General features: G+C 45.0%; 1 protein-coding gene across 26 annotated transcripts in view; it reads left to right on the forward strand.

The window, feature by feature from the left end:
• MICAL3 (microtubule associated monooxygenase, calponin and LIM domain containing 3) overlaps window positions 1-21,525 on the forward strand; it is a 186,026-nt gene that overhangs the window by 56,262 nt on the left and 108,239 nt on the right. For 25 of the 26 annotated variants that reach the window (XM_081209717.1, XM_081209718.1, XM_081209725.1 and 22 more), the window contains exons 2-5: window positions 15,949-16,337; window positions 18,762-18,969; window positions 19,920-20,036; window positions 20,301-20,402. In XM_081209717.1, coding sequence (XP_081065843.1) covers window positions 16,074-16,337; window positions 18,762-18,969; window positions 19,920-20,036; window positions 20,301-20,402 — 691 coding nt within the window. In that variant the 5' untranslated portion in view covers window positions 15,949-16,073. Of the gene's footprint in view, window positions 1-3,084; window positions 3,217-15,948; window positions 16,338-18,761; window positions 18,970-19,919; window positions 20,037-20,300; window positions 20,403-21,525 lie in introns of those variants that run through there. The other variant, XM_081209730.1, reaches the window with a different exon arrangement.

Consider the following 21,525-nt stretch of genomic DNA (forward strand, 5'->3'; position numbering starts at 1 on the left):
CGAGTTTCTTTGAGGAAAGCACTTGACAAGCAGGAAGTTGCCACAAAGAAGGCCCACACTTGTGTTGCTATGTTCTGGACCTCTCATGGAGGTTGCTTTTGTGTTTTGCCACCGCTGCCCAAGCAACTCTGCTCAAAAGCAGAATTTCCTGATTTGTGATCATTTGAACCCGCATTATACCAAAACAGACTACTGGCCTATCTGACTTAATTTTTTCTGCTCTAATTGGCAACAGCTTGTCATGGTCTCAGGAAGAGTTTTTTCCCATGTACTTGAGATCCTTTAGTTGGAATTGCTAGGATTGAACCTGGAATCTCTTGTATGCAAAACAGTAACTCTCTTACGGTGCTGTGGGTTTTCCTAGGCTTGAGTAGGGTTGCTTGCAGTGTAGACAGCCACAAAAGATCTCTGTATAGAAGTTCCAAAGAGTTCCAAAGAACGAAAGTCTCCTTTGCCTTCTGTGTCTTCTTCCATGTATTTTTACACACAAACGGTTAGTAGTACATATTTCAACTTTACAGCATGTTTACATTTTTTAAAGGAATGACAGTGTTCTAAGTTAGTTTGTTTGTTTACTGGTACCTGTCTTTCCTTGATACCCAAGAGCTATAGCATATAAGCTTGTTAATAGTCTTGAATTGCTTTTTCACGAACCTGCCGACTCAAATCTTTTTAGAGTTCACTGTAGCTGGTTGCTTTTTCTTCTTAGTCTTCCATCGGCATTTGGGCAGGCAGGTTAGTCACTTGAAAAATGTGACATGAACCAGTCTCTAACAGATGTCACCCTAAGCTTAAAGAACTAGCCAGCACACTGAAGCACAGGAATCTTGAGCCAAATGCGGTGCTGATTAGACAACAGAGTAATCCCCTACAAAATGATTGCACAGCCAGCAAATAAAATATTGTGGTTTTACATCCACTTTTCTTCTTAAACTGCTCTTAATCACATCTTTTGAATTTGTGGCCCTGGAAGCGTGTATATCTGCTACGTTCAATCCCTTACGCTGGCTTTGCCTATGTGGACCAGATATTCTTCAGCTTCTCCAGGCGCTGTCATGTTGGAGCGCTAGTCCTGGTTCCTTAGCTGAACTTCGCTTACCTCTGATGTAATATGCCTCTTTTAGGATGTGTTTGACTTCCCAATATTTAATCCAGAGGACTTAAGACCAGCCCTCAGATTTTCCTATTTGCACTAACTACCAAAGCACGTTGGCGTGGCATGCTGCCAGTTCATGCCGGCCTTTTGCTGTTCCAACTGACGCGTTGCTGAGCTGTAGCCCAACCTGGAGACAGGCTAGCGGTGGGTGTTAATGAATTGCATTCGCTTTTTCTTTTTTGACTTTCAAGAAGGAACTAAAGATAGGGGGGTACATGGTGTAAGCTGGAAGCTGCCTCTCTGTGCTACATACTTTGTTCTAGCTGCCGTGAGGCATTTTGAGAGGTGGAGGGGTTTGTGTTTTGTCCATGTCAATTCATGGATCATCAGCTCGTCTGCAAGAACGACTGGTACTTTTGGCATAATGCAGCTGTGGAAGCTTATTTACTTTGGCTTTGAAAATGGTTTGGCGCAGCCTTCCTTATGCAAAACCTGCTTTGCTCAGAACAGAATCCAGTACAGCAGTTTGCTTTCATTTCCCCCTCACCATTTATTTTTTAGCAATTCCTAACTCTCGTGGTTATCAAGAAATGTTTAAAATGTGCTGGGAATGTGTATAAAGGGGAGGCTTTGGGATAAGGGTTGTTTGCCCAAGAATTCTGCTTTGTCTCCCTAGGGTTCCTCAGTTATCCTTGCTCTGTTCTAAACGGACTTCTTATCTCCTTCCATCAACTCATGCAGTTTCTCTCCATTGTCAATTTCACGTAAAGGTGCTAAATATTGCAACTTGAACAGAGTACGTTCATTTTAAGGCAGGGTTGAGGAACCAATGCCCTCCAAATATCCGCTCTCAAGGTATTGTTGGGATCCCAACTCCCATCAGCCCCAGCCAGCATGTCTAATGTCAGAGGCCATGGAAGTTGTAGTTCAGCTACACCTGCAGGACCACAGTTGCCTACCCCTAGTTTAAGCCAAATTGGTATAAAGCTAGGTTTTGTATTCTGAAAGCACATGGATCTTAAAAGGGCATTTTGAAGCTCCACTAAAGAGAAGGTTCATGGCGTGACAGTATAAGTTTGACAGGCCCATGGTGCCCTCCCCCCGCCATCTTAGCCCTCCGAAGCTCAAGGCAAGTGTACCCAGCTGCGCCCCACATCCTCTGCACAGGCCTGAAGAGGGACAAGGGTCATTGGTCATCTGGAAACTGAACTGGGCAGCGACCAGAGGGAAGTTGCAAAGCTCTATCATATTTTACATTTACTAGGAAGCAGAAGTTGCTTTAAAACTCTTAGTCCACAACACTCAGATCACTTCCACCAATTCCTTTCACAGCCTCTGGAGCAACCTTTTTCAGCCTTGAGTCCCCAGATGTCGTTGGACTACAACTCCCATCATACCTGACCACTGGGGCTGCTAGCTAGAGTGATGGGAGACGTAGTCCAACATTTGGGTTGAGAAAGGCTGCTGTGGAGTGTGGCAGAATCTTGAGCACATGACTGCTGGTTACTCTGGAGGTGGTGGGTGATGCATTCCTTGAGAGACTACATTGCCTTGGAGGACACCGCCAATCGCATCCACATGTCACCAATATCACTGCCTTTTGATAAAACGGTTTTCTTAGGAGGACTTTACTTGATCCATGTACTGAACTTTGTATCCTCTTTGGCTTGAGTCATTTCCACATACTTGGTGTCTTCAGGCAAATTGCTTTACTAAATGCTAGTTCCAGCCTCAAGTGGGAGTCAGGTGTCCAACCAGAGAGGGGAGCGTGCTGCCCAGTTGCTATTTTTAAGTGCTTGAGCAGTGCGCAAACGCTGTTCGCTTGGAAGATGGAAGCTCACCCCTGAAGGCAGAAGCTCCGGTCCTAATCAGCTGTTAGTGCTGCAGAATCCAGGTCATTGGTCCTGTAGAGAGCTGCTTGCTTGAGACTCTTTGCCCAGGAAACAGAAATTGCTCAGTCCCTGCCATCCTTCATGGGAAAGCAATTTGTTTAGCTTAGCTTTGCTAACAAAAGTTTTATAATCTCCTTCTGAATGGGGAATGTTGGTACAGCATCCACCTAACAGGAGCAGGCTTTGTTTTCTGGAGCTGGTGGTTTCTCCCATCACTAAGGAGATATGGTAAGGTGTGGTTGGTTAGGGTGTGAAGCTTCTAATGGGACAGTGTGGGAAGTCTAGCTAATTTGTTTCTAATTGCTTTGCTTCATCTTCTCGTTTAAATTATGCGGTATGGCATGTTAGTTTTCGAAGAGTAATGGAAACTGGGATCGGCTGAAGTTTAGAGAACTGGTCTGGTTGTAGCTTGTATTTAGGAATTCAAAACTGGAGTGAAAGGGTGTTATCTCTTCACAGAGTATGGAAATGAACAAACAAAAAACCACAGTGCCTTCAGGATCCATTTTCCAAGATCACTTAATGTAGGTTGCAGTATGAATTCTAATCCATAAGAAGTTCTTTTTTAAAAAAATAAGGAATGAAGAAATGGTAGTTTTCCAGATCAGTGCAGAATGCAAGGGTGTGATCCTTGTTTCATGCGCAGCTGGGGATGCACATTTTGGCAGATGTGCTGTACTTGTTTTCCATAGATCTTGCCTTTCTGTAATTAGACTAATCAGCTGGCTTCAGGCAAATCGGTATCTGTTGACCTCAGCCCCCACCAGTTGCCGTATTGGATTAAAACAGACCAGTTGGACAGGGTTGCTGCTTTTGTTGTTACGATTAAATATATGCTCTGAGCACTCTGAAATGTTCTCTGTATGCCATCTTCAGTGAATGTAGCCACCCCATTTCAATCATGCAGTTCTAGATCCCTTGACAACGCAAGAACCAGCCGTGTCATCCTGTCCTTAGAACCTTTCTGCCCAAATTAAAAGATGTGCCCTAATTTCTGACCTGTTAGTTATGAGCACAGCTGTCTAGTTCACAGTGTGCTGGATGCAGCTGGGCTGTCTTCATCCTTCATACTCTGATGTTGCTGTTATGCTGGCAAAATCAACAACTTGCAGATTTGTGTATGTATGTGCTGCCGCCCTCTACTGGATGGAATCACATTCATTAAAGCATTTGGTGCCTTCCTTTCAACTCTTGACATATATATAATTTTTTTAAGTAGCATCCAGGAGTTACGCTAGAATAATGTATCTTTGAGGAGTGGGCATAAAGAAGCAACAGAATTGCTTGCAAGAGCAAAGGCTGTAATATATAGGCAATATAAGAAAATGTCAGAATCAGTCCAAGGTGACAGCAGAAAAGTTATGCTTCTTGTAGATGTAGTAGAAAAGTTCTCAGACAAGAACACCAGACCCTTGTTTCCTAATTTTCCTCCCCATTAGAACAAGATTCCTGTCTAGCTTGGGTGTCGTCATGCTATTTCTTTTAAAAAGCTCCATTGTTTGGCTTACGTTGCTCTGCATTTCTGCAGTGGGTAAGCTGTGTGATAACCAGGTTTATGGGCAAAGATAAGAAAAGTGGCTTGTGGAAGCTGGTTATGTGAGTTTGCAGCATTTGACTGTAATGCTGATTTGCAGTGGAACTGAATTCAACAGTTATTTCTGCTTTGGGAATTCAGAGAGGTGGTTCTTGGGGAAGGGCCATAACTCAGTGGTAGAGCTCATTCATGTTTTGCATTCAGAAGATCCTGGGTTGGCTCCCCATGTCTTATGTCTGGGATTTTTTTATTTTTTGCCAATAATCAGATCTCTCTGAGATTGAAAGGAAATGAAACAGTCTATTTACAGGATGGGGATTCGTTGAATAAGCACTTGCCTGCAGTACTGTATATCAGAAAAACACATTTAAATGGCATACATTTCACTGTGTTTACATCTGTTGCTGCTCTGCCCCATGCCAAAATACAGCGGGGACATGTACAAAGTTTGAAATACGTAGAACAATATCATCCGTCGTGTTCAGACAACGTCTTTGATCCAGGTGAGGGTGACTTCAGCCTTGTCTGGACCACATCATATTATAGTTAGTGGCCTCTGCCAAGATGAGAATGTGAGAGAGACAGGGTCATGCTAGGGAGTAATTGGAACAGTACTTAGCTTTTACTCTGTTGTGGTTGAAAGCTATGATTTTAAGATACCCATTGTGATTGATATACATACAGACTTCTGACTCCAGTCTAGTGTATCTATGGTGTCTAAGCCAAAGCTGTGCTGAAGCAGATTATTGGCAAGTCCTATAGGACTAGTCTGCCAGACATACCTCTGAGCATTTTCTCGTTCTCTGGTGTTGATTCTTCAGGTTTTTTAATTTCTTCTGCCCCACCTGTAATAGAGCATTTCTCTCATGTATTGATTTCTATAGACACAGCAGGCGCTGCAACTCTCCACTGGTTTGACTTGACTCTCAAAGGCACATCTTTCATTGTCTCTTGAGACAGACGAGTGCCAACAACAGGTGGCTACAATAGCCGGGTAAATAAGCCCCCGCATTTACTAGCCTTCCAAAATAATTACTAGCCTGCTGAGGGCTGGCAGAGGAGGGAATAGCAGCTTGCTTGGTTTCTATATTGGCCTCAGAGGAGGAACTGTGTGTTCCATCGCTCTATCACCAGCCTGCTCATTCGTGTGTGTGATGTTCCATCTGCCTGCAGCTCTTGGTTCCTGTGGTCATCAGGCTAGTGCTTAAATACAAGTCTATAAGTTCCTTATAGACACCCCCTGATAAGCTTCTTCCCCATGGGACTCGGGAAGAAGCTCCCCTTCCCCCAAGTTTGTAATTCTAATTACATAATTCTGTAATGGCATTATTCTGGAGACATTTCCCTCCCCCCTCCATTAGCAGCAGAGGGTATGTTTGCTCGAGAGGCAGCAAAATGGAAAATCGTTTCTTGAATTGTGTTTACCATATGGTGATATATATTATTTTTGCTGAGACAGTAAACCTCTATCTGAGCTGTACCATTGCAGACTTCAGGTGAGGGCTTGCATTTTGGAATTTTTCTGATAGGCCAGCATGGCTACTTATACTTCTTGTAGAATCTGAATACTTCTCTATTTGAAAAAATAAAATAAAATCCCTGCATGTAGATCAAGTGGTGGCCAATATGGTGGCCCCAGGCATTGTTGGGCTGCAACTTCCATAGTCTCTGACCGTTTGCCATGGTGCCTGGGGTGGACGAGGTTATACATTTCCCCTATTTGGCATAAGGCACCCAGATGACAGATGAGATTCAATTAAAACATTCCTAGTTTACAGCTTAGTTCTTTGCCTACTCCGCTGTTAAGAGTTTCAGACTCAGGGCCAAACCTGGCATTTGGTATACTGTTGGGTGCTGACTTTTTTTCTGTATTTATTTTTGGTTTCCTAACTGATTCCCATCTGTTCTTATAAGGCAACGTCCAGCAGCAAGAGATGTCCTAACCCTCAGGCAGCTTTTTCCATTCTTTTTGGATGGATCAGTGCACTCTTTGAGCACGCTGTGGTTAATGACTACTTAATACGTGACTCACTCGAGCCGCCGGTGAAAGTGAGCCCTAAAGCACAAAATACACAGGAGGGTTGGTCAAGTTCACCTGCTCTCCCCAGAACTTGACACGCAGCCCAGGTTTTGATGTTCCTTCTGCATAAATGGAACAAGGATAAGCCGGCCACACCTGTGTTGTCAGCCTGTTTTTAACTGGACATAAGCTACAGGAACTTCACATAGCTTTGTGCCATCCAAGAGCTCGGGAAAGCTGCCAAATTGGCATCTTGGTTGCATCTGTGGAGGTAATGAGTTGCTGAGGAAAGACGCTCACTTTTCACTTCATTCCTCAGATTCCCTGCTTTTTTTCCCCAACGATGCTGGCTGGCCAAGTCATACATGCTGAAAACCACATGGGATCTTGGCTTAGAATGGAGTGGTGAACCTTTCTCTCTTGTCAAGGGCCATATTCCCATAATCTGCAGGAGGGTTGCATGCCAGTGGTCTGTGGGGCTGAAGTAAAAATGGGGCAGTGAGAGCCAAAAGTAAGTGGGGCACCCCTTCTCTCCCTGATTTCTCCAATTTCTCTCCCCCTTTCCCCTTCTTGTTACCAACATGAAATTAAGATGAGGGATACAGACATAGAATAACACAAACCTTTCACTTTAGGACACTGAATTTAGGCCAGCTCTTGTGTCCTCTTAAAGTAGGAGGTGGGGGTCCTTTTGAGGAATTCTAAGTCCATAGCGAGCAATTACCAAGTCTTTAACAACCACTTTATCTGAATTTTTTATTATTATTATTATTTTTGCTGTAGGTCACATTTTCAGCTAAACAGTTGGGCATGCTCAGACATTGCTTTTCTCCTGTGGGTGTTCCCTGTTGGGAAGTGTCCCACTTTCCCCCCAAGATCAGGTACAGAACACTGGTACCATCAGTTCTCCATGATTTTTAGATTAAATTGTTGTCCTGAAGTTGAGAGCCAGGATCTTTGCAAAAACAGGACTCTAGAGAGATTTCTCACCCTTAAGATTCTTAAGACATATTGACTCTGAATGCTGGCAAACTTCATGAATTGAGTGTGTGCATGCAAATAAGCTTTCTCTGCCAGGCTGCTACATTTTGCCACCCATGACTATGTGTGTGTATCTTTTAAACTGTGTGTTCCTTTTTCTACCCTGGTAATTATAGGTGGTGCATCTACCGTATTTGCTTTGTGTAATTCACAAAGCTGTCATAGAGATGGCATTGGATGTGGAAAAATATAGCCCTTCTCTTCTTGGTAACCCTGGGGCCTTGCCCTGTGCAAGTAGACACCAACTGGAAAATTTGTGTAGCTTGGCACCTACTAACACACACCACTGGATGTAAAATGACATTTCAGCAGCTATCCAAGGAAAGATGAATGATGTGGGTTAGGTCTGTAGAAGGTTGACGGTGTGGATGTTTTTGCCTTGCTATGGAGCAAATGGATGGGGGCCATCCTTTTGATCCCTGCCAGCTTCTGTTAAATTACCTCACTGGAATACTATGGGCCTGTTAGGCTGCTGCTATGCCCTGGGATAGAAACAGTCCAGCCCACACTGCTAAGACCTGAGTGTTGATCCTGTTGCTTTTAGTGGGGTTTTCACATCTTACGCAGCAGCAATCTAAGCCTGCTATGAAGTCTACTCTAAACAGGGAACCACAACCAACCTCCCTAAGAAGCATGCCTGCGTGATCTGTGTGTGTGTACTTCACATGTTTGCATTCATGCTTCACGTGCTTAGGTGTGTAAGCATGTTAGGTCTGCATCTGTGGACATAATGGGCGAAGAGACCCTCTATTCTTGAGTTGGAGGGGGAGCAGCCCTCTGCAGTTTTGTTACAGTTGTTGGCATCTGTCTTTCTCGAGGGAGAGCGGGGTGCTCCTCTGGCACTGCTAGAGAACCACAGTGCCTTCCACGGCTGCAGAGACCGGGAACTCATAACTGCTGCCTCCCATTTTGTTTTTGCTGGAGTCCTCAGTGGAAGCCACAATATCTTTCTCATGAGTTTGTTTTGTTGGGCTCCTAGTTCTGATTTGATACCACTTCCCCATATCTCAGCCCCATAAAGCATTTATGCAATGATCTTTTACACGTAGATCTTGATGGCTGAATTGATTAACTGCCCCCCCTTCGAGTGGAAGAACCTGTATAGCTGTCCAGTAGAGCGGGCAGATAATAGTTTGATTGCATCTAGATGGGGTTTCCATGAAACAGTGTTGTAGCTAGCTGCTCGGTGTGCATGCCCTGCGCCTGGGGGTGGGGCAGGGCGTGCTGCACGGAGCCTCCAAGAAGTCTGCCCACCACTTCCCCCTCGGCTGTAGGGCGGCTGAGGGGGAGGCAACGGGCAGACACAAGCCCCACGCTGCACTTTCCCTGCGCTGCAGGCCACATGGTAAGTGCTGACCCCTGTGGTGTGGCGCCCAGTGAGCCCCCCCCCAGCTATGCCTCTGCCATGAAAGCTTTTCATTAATAAGTAATCCTAAATATTTAAATCTATGTATTTGCTTGAGTGTATGACCATCTAATGTCCACTTGGATGAGTCAGCATTGACTGCCTCAAGACCAAAACATGCAAGGTCCTGCTGGCTGAAAGGCACAGGCAGGGAAACCAATACCTTGGAAACCTGGCAGGCACCTCTGCCTTCCCTTGTATTTCTCTGGCTTGCTGCCTCCAGAATTCAAGAGCTTTAGGGGTCCAAATATTCCCGGCAGGAGTTAGTGGATGGAAATCACTGAAGCTCCAGGCAGAAGGACGCTTTGAATGCTGTTAATGCAGCTGTGTCTTCCCCCTTTCCCCTGTGTCAGGAAGAGGATTGCACCCACCTACTTTTTAATGTTGCATCCCTGCTGTTAAGAGGCAGCGCATGTAAATGATTGCATCACACAAAGCCTGAAAGCTCTACAATACAAGCAAGGGTTTCTTGTGGCACCTCACAGGCTAGCAGATTTATTTATGGCAGGAGCTTTTGTAGACTAGATCCCACTTCAACAAATGCCTGAATTGTTATCCTTGGGTGAGCAGATAAATCTGCAGACCCACAAGTTCATTGTAAACGGTTGTAAACGGTGGGGTCAAAAGGCCGTGCACTCGATTCCTGGAGATGACATGGCTCTTGGATTTTCTTTGTTTTAAACTCCCTTCCCCTAGTTCCCCAGACACTACATAAGATTCTCTTGCGGCATTCCTGTGTCTGGCAAAGTGGAAAAACAAGAGGAGGACATTCGATGAGCTAAGTTTAGCTTCAGCCTTGCTCCGTGGTCCTCTGCTGGCACTAAACCGTAGTGTGTTCTTTGCTTTATGCTCTCTGTTGCTATAAAAAGCATTTTGTCAGCAACTGAGGGGGGTGCAAGTGTAACTTGATACACTGAAGTGATTTGGGGATATGTACAGAGAGTCTCTCTGGGAGGACACAAGGCTCTGTGTGCAGGTAGGATGTCTTCAGAGGGCGCTGTCCTTATTCTAGAGTGGCTGATCAGGGAATAATGACTGGTCACTCACTACTTACGTTCTTCAGTCATTTCTCCTGAAAGAGTAATGTTGCCTTTAGCCCAGATCAGCAGCATGAGTGGGAAAAATGACTCTCACATTTGTGACGGTGCTAATGTTGCTCACATTGTGTCACTTTTACCATCGTTGTATATGGTGCGATACATAATAATATACAAAAGAGACAGGTCATTTTTCTCAAAAATGCATTAACATCTGCCAAAAGTGGTACTTCAGACCATAATGAATAAAGAAGCCACCCATTAAAAAATGTGGGAGGTGTTCAACACTAGTCCTGCTCAGAGTAGACCCACTGAAATTACAACCTTTATTTGCATCTGTTTTTGAGACTAGATTTACTGTGGTCATTCAGACTACTCTTAATTCTTTTGTCAATGGTTCATACATGATAGCAGCCACCATACGGTAACCATGGAGAGTGCGCAGGGCTGCCTCTGGGCTTCTGGTTAGGTCCATGGAAGTGCTATTTGTGTTGATCGTTTCTCTGTGCCAGCCTTCCTCAAGGTAGTGCCCTCCAGCTGTGCTGGCTGGGGCTGATGGGAGTTGTAGTCCAAAACACTGGGAGGTCATCATGTCTGCTGTATGCAGATAGTGTCCGTAGGGCAACAGGTTTCTGTGATGATGGTGACCCTGTTTTGATCCACCAGTGTGTAAATTGCAGCATGGAATGGTGGTATTTCACACAAATAGGGCTTCCTTCTGAGTCAGCCTGTCTGTTCCCCCTACGCCTTGGGTAGAGATTTTATGGCGCCTGTCATCCTGTGTGAATGTGCCCTTATCGTGTAAGTAAGCCCCAAGGGGAGATGCCTGCTTATTGCTTCAACTCCTAAATAATGTCACTTGACATAGTGTTGGCAAATGTGCAACAAGCAAAACACTCCAGAGAGAACTGACACATTGGAATGGCAAGAAACATAATTTGTGAAGATTTGCCTTGGCTTACTCACTGCCAGGGGGTGAGAAAACAAGAAGATGAAGTTGAATTTGAGTTAAAGCCATATCTCCAGTCCAGCAAAAATGCATTTTATTTTTAAAAATCGTATTAGCTTGCCACTTACAGATTCTGTGCCCTGATAGAAGCATACTTTCTACCTATCTTCCTTTTTATCTTGAGATTGGATGTGTTGCTCTGGCGTGGATAGGAATCTCAGCCTATGGTAGCAAAGACAAGGCCTGCTAATGGAGGTAGATGGATGTGGAGGCCGATGAAAACAGTTGCTCTGGAATGCTGGTCCCATTTATGGTGTTGTAAGTGTGACATCCAGATTTCAGCGTTTTACTTATTTAAATAAGTCTTTTAAGTCCAAACCATCACACTTGGGGAGGAAACCTCCATTCTCATTTGGGCACATTGTGCATGGAACTCCTCCTGGTAAGAAGATTGTGACCCTTTACAGTGGTGCCCCGCAAGACGAATGCCTCGCAAGACGGAAAACCCGCTAGACGAAAGGGTTTTCCGTTTTTCAATGCGCTTCGCAGGACGAATTTCCCTATGGGCTTGCTTCGCAAGACGAAAATGTCTTGCGAGTCTTGAGATTTTTTTCCGCTCCCCCCCTTTTTCTAAGCCGCTAAGCCTTTAATAGCCTTTTAGCAGCTAAGCCGCTAAGCCTTTAATAGCCGCTAAACCGCTAATAGCGCTAATCCGCTAAGCCGCTAATAGGGTTGCTTCGCAAGATGAAAAAACTGCTAGACGAAGAGACTCGCGGAACGGATTAATTTTGTCTTGCGAGGCACCACTGTATATCGGATACAATCCTCTCTGCAAAACCTAAGGGTAGGCAACCAGTTCCATGTGGTTTGACAATTGGAGCAGAATGCAGTGGTCAGGGTGCTGGCTGGGCACATATTACACCACATCTTACAGACCAACACTGGTTGCCGGTGTGCTCCCAAGCCCAGTTCAAGGTGCATATATTGACATTGAAAACTCTAAAGGATTTGGGCCCCAAATATCTCAAGGACTACTGTCTCGCACATAGATTTGCCTGAGTGTTGACAGGGGAGGCCCTGCTGCCAGTTCTGCCACAATGCCAAGTTCAGGAGAAGATCTTTTCTGTGGTGCCTTTCAGATGGTAGAATGCCCAGGTGCAGCTGGCATTGTCACTGTTCAAAGTTGGGCGAAGATTTACTTTCCTTGCACAGGCTTTTAGGGATGAAATGTATTACATGGCTATTGTACTCAGTAGTATGTAACCTAGCTTGGGACCACGTGGTGAAGGGTGGCCTATAAGTAATCTTGCTACTATCTGTGAAGGGCATTAAAACATTCTCTCCCCTGATTATTGCAAGTTCTACTCATAGTTTCTGATTTCTGAGACTTGCATTCACGTTCAGTTGTATCTGTGCAGTCTTCAGGACTTAGGAACATAAGAAGAGCCTGCCAGTTCAGGTCAGTGGTCCATCTAGCCCAGCATCCTCTTCCCGCAGTGGCCAACCAGATGCCTGTGAGAGCCAGTGTGGTGTAGTGGTTAAGAGCGGTAGTCATGTAATCTGGGTAACCGGGTTCGCGTCTCTGCTCCTCCACATGCAGCTGCTGGGTGCCCTTGGGCTAGTCACACTTCTCTGAAGTCTCTCAGCCCCGCTCACCTCACAGAGTGTTTGTTGTGGGGGAGGAAGGGAAAGGAGATTGTTAGCCGCTTTGAGACTCCTGAAGGGGAGTGAAAGGCGGGATATCAAATCCAAATGCGATACAGGGCATAGCCCGTAACTGGTTGTGCTCTTTTATCTCTGGTCGGGGACAGAGGGTGGCACTAGGGAGGGAAATGTCGTCACACCACTCCTTGGTGTGTGGAGTGCCGCAGGGCGCAATTCTCTCCCCAATGCTTTTTAACATCTTTATGCGCCCCCTTGCTCAGATTATCCGGAGCTTTGGGCTGGGCTGTCATCAATATGCTGATGACACTCAGCTCTATCTACTGATGGATGGCCACACCAACTCGGCCCCTTACACACTGACCAGATGCTTGGAAGCTGTGGCTGGATGGTTTCGTGGGAGCCGATTGAAACTAAATCCTTCAAAGACAGAGGTCCTATGGCTAGGTCGGGATAGCATGGGGATGAGGGACCAACTCCCTTCTCTTGCGGGGGCCCAATTAGTGCCATTACCTTCCGTTAAGAGTTTGGGTGTAATCCTTGACGCCTCCCTTTCCATGGAGGCGCAAGTCACAGCAACAGCCAAGGCGACATTTTTCCACCTTCGCCGCATCAAGCAGTTGGTCCCTTACCTTTCCCGCCCCGACCTGGCCACAGTGATCCATGCGACAGTCATCTCCAGGCTTGACTACTGTAACTCACTCTACGCGGGGCTGCCCTTGAAGCTGTCCCAGAAACTCCAGCGGGTACAGAATGCTGCAGCGAGGCTCCTCACAGGGTCTCTGCCATGGGAGCATATTCATCCAGTGCTTTTCAAGCTGCACTGGCTCCCGGTGGAGTACAGGGTCAGATTTAAGGTGCTGCTTTTGACCTTTAAAGCCCTTCACGGCCTAGGACCCTCGTACCTACGGGACCGCCTCGCCTAGTATGCCCCACGGAGAGCCTCAAGGTCCATAAATAACAACACCCTAGTGGTCCCAGGCCCTAAGGAAGTTAGATTGGCTTCAACCAGAGCCAGGGCCTTTTCAGCACTGGCCCCAACTTGGTGGAACGCTCTGTCTCATGAGACCAGGGCCCTGCAGGATCTGATCTCTTTCCGCAGGGCCTGTAAGACAGAGTTGTTCCGCCTGGCCTTTGGATTGGAGCCAATTTGATTCCCTCCGCCCCCTTTTTCTTTTTTCTTTTCCTTCTCCTGCAATGAGGCTCCATTTTAATATTTTAATGTTCCATTATTTTAATGTTGTATTTTATTTTTGTTTTTAAGTTGTAATCACTCATCTTGTTTTTATTATTGCTTGTAAGCCGCTCTGAGCCCGGCCTTGGCTGGGGAGGGCGGGGTATAAATAAAAAATTATTATTATTATTATAAACTCTTCTTTTTCTAGGAGGACCCAAATGCAAGAGCTCTTTCCTGTCTTGCAGTTTTTAGCACCTGGTATTCAGAAGCATTCCTGCCTCTTGATTGTGGAGGTAGAACATAGCCAATCATGGCTAGTAGCCCCTGACCTTTATCTCTCTGAATTTGTCTAATCCTCTTCTTAACCTGTTCCAAGTTGGTGGACATCACTGCTTGTTGTGAGAGGAAATTCCATAGTTTAACTGTGCACTTCTTACATTTTAAAAATATAAATACAAATAATTCTCTTGGGTTATGATGTACATGGTGTATTCATAGCCGCCTTTGTAGTTGGGTCACTAGGCCATGGCGTATTAGTTTTGGCAACATACCTGAAGAGTTCTCTCTTCAGTAGTTCTCTTTTTATGTGTATTCTTTGTCCTTCTCCAGGTGCTGTAGCTTGTGTTGAATGAGTGTTAAATCAGTGGTGTGCCAACATTCCCGTCTTATTAAATCTGAGCACTGCTGCGTTCCTGGGGCATTGTGCTTGTTGGTTTCACATTACAATTATGAGATTTATTTATTTTTAATCTCTGCTTTAATGCCTACTAGTCTTCTCTGTTCCATAGAAAACTGAAAGGGCATAGGGATGTATCATGTCTTGTGATACACTGGGAATTAACTGGGTCTTAAACACTTGGAAACAAATAAAATTAATTGTTTATCCGCTTTTTTTAGCATAAACGACCCCTTTTTTGCTGGGGGAGGGGAGGTGCTTAAAGAATACTACATGTTTTGAATGTTTTTGTGGGCTTGGAGTTCGGAGTGGGAATGGGATTGCTTTAATGACTTGCGCCGCAACCCCAGAGTCGTCTGCAACTGGACTTAACTGTCAGGGGTCCTTTACCTTTACCTTTTTATCGTGTAACTATTATTGCACATTGTTTTATTTCGGAGCCATTTTGCAGGGTAGACCTCAATGGCAAACTTGCCCACATCAGAGCCATTTGGGGCCCTGGACAGGACAAAGCCGACCCCATGGGCTCTGTCTCCAGCATTTGCTTTATAGAGTCCGATGATTCTTAACCAGATGTTCCCTTGATAGGGAAATTAACTATGAGCTCACTTATAGATCCTTGTAGGAAAACTGTTCCAATTTTCACTCCTAAGCTGAATTTGCATGATATTGAAACAGAATATGAGCAAGCTTTCTTCTGTACTTGGTTCATTTGCCCCTGCTTTGTTTCTCTCTTCACATGAGTGGAGAAACAAGCCAGGAAGCCAAAGTTAATTATACCCTCCCATTCTTTGGAAATTAGGTTTCTGTTTTGGGGCTGTATAACTAGTAATAATAATAATAATGATGATGATGATGATGATGATGATGATGTTTATACCCTGCTCACCTGACTGGATTTCCCCAGCCACTCTGGGTGGCTTCCAGCACATATAAAAACATAATAAAACCTCACAGATTAAAAACTTCCTGATACTGAGGAGCCTCCATGGATACAAAAGGCTTTCTGATTCAGTCTCCTTCCAGAAGACTGGAAGGCAACAGAAATAGCAACAAGGGACAGTGGAGCTTGGGCACTTGACCCCCAAGACCCCTTTTGCTTTTCACCCTTGTTTACATAGAAAGTGTTAAACCTTTCCACCCTTTCAGAGTAATTGAGAGGGTTAGGGAATGCCGTTTGACTGTGAGTGCAGAGGATTATAGTTAAACCTTTATGGTTTTGAAGATAGGCTTGAAAAGTTGGGTGGACAATGCTTCGTGAAACCCAGGATGGGGCAGCATGTTGAGCAGAATTTCTAACCATCAGGAATGGGGCCTCAGTGGTTGTTCAGCTCCATGAAGCTCTCTGCATTGGACAGAGTTAAGCAGATCTATGTGAACTGGCATAAGCTGCACCACTTTTTACATGCCATTGACATATGTTTGTGTGGATTCACTGACCTGTCTTTTGCTTTTCTAGGTTAATGATGTATGTGGATTAAAACAAGCGACTGTTGATGAGTGAAATAGCTGACAAGAAGGCAGGCAGACTGGAAGGGGGCAGCTGCCAATGCGCCACGGAGGGCCAGCGGCTCAGCTGGAAGCATGGAGGAAAGGAGTAATGAGAAGATGAACCAGGCCCATGTCCTCTTTGACCGATTTGTCCAGGCCTCGACCTGCAAAGGGACTCTCAAAGCCTTCCAGGAGCTCTGTGATTTTCTAGAGCTGAAGCCCAAAGACTATCGTACTTTCTACCACAAGCTCAAGTCCAAGCTTAATTACTGGAAAGCCAAAGCCCTTTGGGCCAAGTTGGATAAGAGAGGCTGCCACAAGGACTACAAGAAGGGGAAAGTATGCGCCAACACGAAGGTGGGCATTGACAAGCAGGGTTGCATTAGGTTTACCTGTACAGTATATATGAAAATGGCCTTTAGCTGTATGCAGTTACATATAGATGATCCTGTGATGTTGGCTAGTATTTTCCATGTGGCTCTTGCTGTTTATCCCTGCTAAAATGAACAATAATCTCAGGGCAATGTGCAGCTGGGCTACACAGAGTGCTGCAGCTGGTACGGTTATACTACATGTTTAAGCAAGATTACTTGTTGCTTTGTGTGGAAGTCTTAGGAATCTCCTCCTAAAACATTATCACTAAAAAATTACAACCATCATTTAAAACCTGCAGAAAATTAAAACTGCAATACAATAGACTAAAGCAAATTAGAACTCATACAGACTTTTAAAACACCTGGGTAGGCTTTTCTAAATAAGAATGCCTTTAGCAGGTGCTGCAGAGAGTATAGTGAAGGCACCTGCCTGATATAAAAAACTGATTCTGATCCTCATGAAAAACTCTTCAAGTTCAAATGACCAGATTTTATTTATGAAAAGTATAAACTTCAGTTACAATCTATTTAAATTTCCAGTTAGTTTCTTAAAATTGCTGATCACCCTGTTCTAAAAGTCCCGATTTTGTCAGCTAATCGCCTGCTAACCCTTGGTGGTTTTTCAAAACAAACAGATACCACCAATAAATAATCTACTTAAAACTTGTATTTAGCAGTATGATGTAAGGCTGGGAAGCTGCTGGCAGCTGTGTTTAGTTGGGCTGTTTCATCTGCAGAAACGGCATGTTCCCAAAGATCAACACTGTTCACCGTGTGCTTTGCAGCCTCCATCTCTTGTTAACGCTGCCTGTGCTTCATCTTTGCTACCCTGGCTTTGACCTTATCTTTTCTGTCCTGGCTGTTTGGTGGCTTAGTGATATCGCTTCCTAATATAATTCTTGGAGTAGGCAAGAATTCCCATTGTAGCTTCTGAGTGATTTCCCCATTTGCTATGCCAGTGACAGGATTCCAACAGTCACCAGCACTCAGTTGTTACTTGTGTGAATATTCATTTGTATTCTGCTCTTCCTCCAAAGGTCCTGGGGATGAACATGTGGGTGTTCTGGTTTTGCTGGTTTGTTTGTTTTGTTTCGTATCATTTTTGCAACACTGTGAGCTAGGTGAGGACAGAGGGACTTACAGTGGGTAACCCACTTAGTCTGCATATGCAGCTGAAAGAGGAGGTAGACCTTTGAGGCAATTGTACCATTTCAGATTGCATGCACAGATCACATTTCTTAATACTACCCTTTATGAAAAATTTGCTGCAAATAGAAAATAGCACAGTAGGGAATGAAGATGGCATAGAATCTCTGCAGGGGCACCAAACACAGCTCAGAATGTGGGCATGGATTCCAGAGTGGCTGTTCATGGAAGTTACTGTGGCTTCTTGATGGTGTCAGGAACTATAGCAGCAGCTTAGTGTAGGCACCCCCAACCTTCAGCCCTCCAGATGTTTTGGACTATAATTCCCATCATCCCTGACCACTGGTCCTGTTAGCTAGGGATCATGGGAGTTGTAGGCCAAAACATCTGGAGGGCTGCAGGTTGGGGATGCCTGGCTTGGTGTTTGGCTGCAACTGGGAAACCCAGTTTTGAATCCCCACTCAGCCATTAAGCTCACAAAGTGCGCTTCCCCTACTTCTCAGGGGTTGTTATGAGGATAAAGTGAAGGGATTGTGTGTGTACACACCAGCTTGAGCACCTAGAGGAAAAGTGGGGTGTACATTTAATGGTGTTTTAATAAATCTGATTTGGGAATGGAGGGGAATTAGTAAGTGAACTTGTTCTGCGATTTGAGCAGAACTTTGGTAGAGGTCTTACTCAGAACATGATTTAGTTTTGATTAGAGGTGGCAGGGATTGAATTTGTGGCCTTCTGCACGCAGAGTGCATGCTCCACCCCTGAGTCATGCCCCTGTCCAAATATTATGATAGTGGAGTCAAATGCTGAAGTGGAGGAACTATTATGCGTAGGGAATCCAAGCACTGCTTTTGCTGAATCCTGTGTAGACAAAAGCTGCTCTGGAAAACTGTAAGCTGGTTTGTGTGTATTTTCTAAGACATACCGCCATGCAGTTAACCTGATTTGGTTCTGCGGAACCATTTCATATTAGGAAGAGACTGAAAACTTGACGTCGCCTGACACAAATCTGAAGTGATTCCTGATGAGGAAGGCTGGTTTTGTGTCACTCCTGTGTATTTCCACTGAAATTGTGGTGATTGTCCTATAGCCAGAACTGTAGAAAGTGCACTTGAGTATCTTTCAACGTCTTCCTGGTTTTTGTTGCATTTCAGTGAACTAAGGCCATATAAACCTCCCCCCCACCCCGCCCCCCATCCAGACTTGTTTCAATTTTGAAATCGTCTTTATACAACGACATGTAAAACTGTTTTCTCTCTTGCAGTGTCTCATCATTGGGGCTGGACCCTGCGGCCTTCGAACAGCCATTGACCTATCCTTTCTAGGAGCAAAGGTGGTGGTGATAGAAAAGCGTGATGCCTTCTCCCGCAACAATGTTCTGCATCTGTGGCCATTTACCATACATGACTTGCGGGGCCTTGGCGCCAAAAAATTCTATGGCAAATTCTGTGCAGGAGCCATCGACCATATCAGTAAGTGGTGCCATTCTTGGTTATCACAAATTATATATATATCCTTAGATGGGGCTGAGGAGGGTGGTGTGTGTGTCTGAGATGGCTGTGATCCAGATAATTTTGACATAGAAAATTACTTGCCCACCACAATAATATTTATTAGCTTCCTCATATTTAGGCTTGGGGTGGAGGAAGGAAGGGGGCTAGAGTTGAGGTTGGTGGGTATGGGAGCAACATGTCTCCTGCCAGATAGTGAGTTCTCCTTCTATAGCCCTTTAGATCCTTTCATGCACTTGTATTCTCAGAAATTCCACTGAGTTAATTCAGGCATACTTCCAAGAAAGTCTGCATAGGATTTCTGTCCTTGCTTTTTTAATGTATTGATACAGCAGCAACTAATGTATGTAGCTGTACACAGATAACACATGTAAGTTCATTAAGAGCAGCAGCCTATCTTTGTTGACAGATAATAATCACAAGTCTCTAGCAAACAAGTGGATAGTTACTTGCATGGCTGTATAAATTGCCACAAGGTGAGTTTTTTTTCCAATTGCTCTCTGTAGGGAGAGGTACTATTGCCACATGAGAGAGGAAATGTTTTAATGAGTCTCCCTGGTAAAATAGCAGATCATACTAGATTGAGTACATTCAGGAAAGAAGTTCACCATAGCAAAATAATAGTTCTTCACCTCTGATTTCCTATCCACTTTCTTTTGTACAGTCTCATTTGATCGCAATCCAGACGCTTTAATCTTTAGAGTTCTGCTGCTGATAGTCATCCGGGAAGCATCTAGGGTTGCTTTCAGTCACTTCATTGACTATTGGATTATATTTTTAGGTTACAAAGCTCTTTTGAGGGGATTGATGGTAACATTAGTGGCAGGCCTTGGTAATGTGTTAGTGCTAATCAGCAGGTTTCATGTTAAGCACTTCTTGTCATTTTCATTGTCTGTCCCTCTGTCTTGCAGGTATTCGTCAGCTCCAGCTGATACTCTTGAAGGTCTCCTTAATCCTGGGTGTTGAGATCCATGTCAATGTGGAATTCCAGGGGCTTCTCTACCCTCCTGAGGACCAGGAGAATGAGAGTAAGTAGAGTTGGGATGAGCGGCAGGATCTGGAAGAGTAAAGATGAAGGCCTGTATTGTTCTGCTGATGGCGTCTGAGAGCTGGTTCTTGCATTGTCATAGTGTCTGTCACGGGCTGCTTCAGTAATGCATGTAATGGGGAAACCCCCGGGGGAGGCAAGTTAAGGCACAATTAACTTTCCACACCAGTTTTGCTAGGCTCAGTGAAATGTTATCTGGTATCATTGTGCTAAAATGTTATTAACATGCAGAATTTATTCATAGGAATAGGTTGGCGTGCGCAAGTTCACCCGAAAACGCATCCTGTGTCGGAGTACGAGTTTGATGTGATCATTGGAGGGGATGGAAGGAGGAACACATTGGAAGGTAGCTGCTACTGGTCTAGTTTCTGCTCAGCTATGCACCCCCAACCACTGTCTTGCAAGTCTTCCAGGGGGGACACATTATTAAAATAAATTATGCTGGATGTGGGGACCATGGTTGAGTGATGGAACGTGCACTTTTTATGCAGAAGCAGAGCTGGTCCAAAACCTTTTGCCTCCTGAGGCAGAGCAGCTAATGCTTACCCCCACCAAGACAAGGTGCATATTACCCAAGAGTAATCAAGTTGCTTGGCCACCTGAGGCAGGAAATCCCACAAGCATTTCTAAATATGCTACAGTGGTAGGTAAAGGTACCCCTGCCCGTCCGGGCCAGTCTTGCCAGACTCTAGGGTTGTGCGCTCATCTCACTCTATAGGCCGGGAGCCAGCACTGTCTGCAGACACTTCCGGGTCACGTGGCCAGCGTGACAAGCTGCATCCGGCGAGCCAGCGCAGCACACGGAACGCCGTTTACCTTCCCGCTAGTAAGCGGTCCCTATTTATCTACTTGCACCCGGGGGTGCTTTCGAACTGCTAGGTTGGCAGGCGCTGGGACCGAGCGACGGGAGCTCACCCCACCATGGGGATTTGAACCGCTGACCTTTCGATCGGCAAGTCCTAGGCACTGAGGCTTTTACCCACAGCGCCACCCGCGTCCCACTACAGTGGTACCTCGGGTTAAGTACTTAATTCGTTCCAGAGGTCCGTTCTTAACCTGAAACTGTTCTTAACCTGAAGCACCACTTTAGCTAACAGAGCCTCTGCTGCCGTCACACTGCCAGAGCACAATTTCTGTTCTTATCCTGAAGCAAAGTTCTTAACCTGAAGCACTATTTCTGGCTTAGCGGAGTCTGTAACCTGAAGTGCATGTAACCTGAAGTGTATGTAACCCGAGGTACCACTGTACAATAATGACACATTAAGTGATGAACAATTTGCTGCCCTTTCATGTCACCCCAAAATCATCTGCCTTAGATAGCTGCCTCATTCTACCTAATGAGAGGGCCGGCCCTATGCAGAAGATGCCAGATTGTGTTTAAGTAGCAGGAATGAAAAATATCTCTTCTCTTGACATCTCTTAAGAGCTGTTTTCAGTCTGAGTAGATGGCATTGGCTACATGGACTACT

This window comes from Podarcis bocagei (assembly GCF_964188305.1).
Source record: "Podarcis bocagei genome assembly, chromosome: 10".
Taxonomy (NCBI): domain Eukaryota; kingdom Metazoa; phylum Chordata; class Lepidosauria; order Squamata; family Lacertidae; genus Podarcis; species Podarcis bocagei.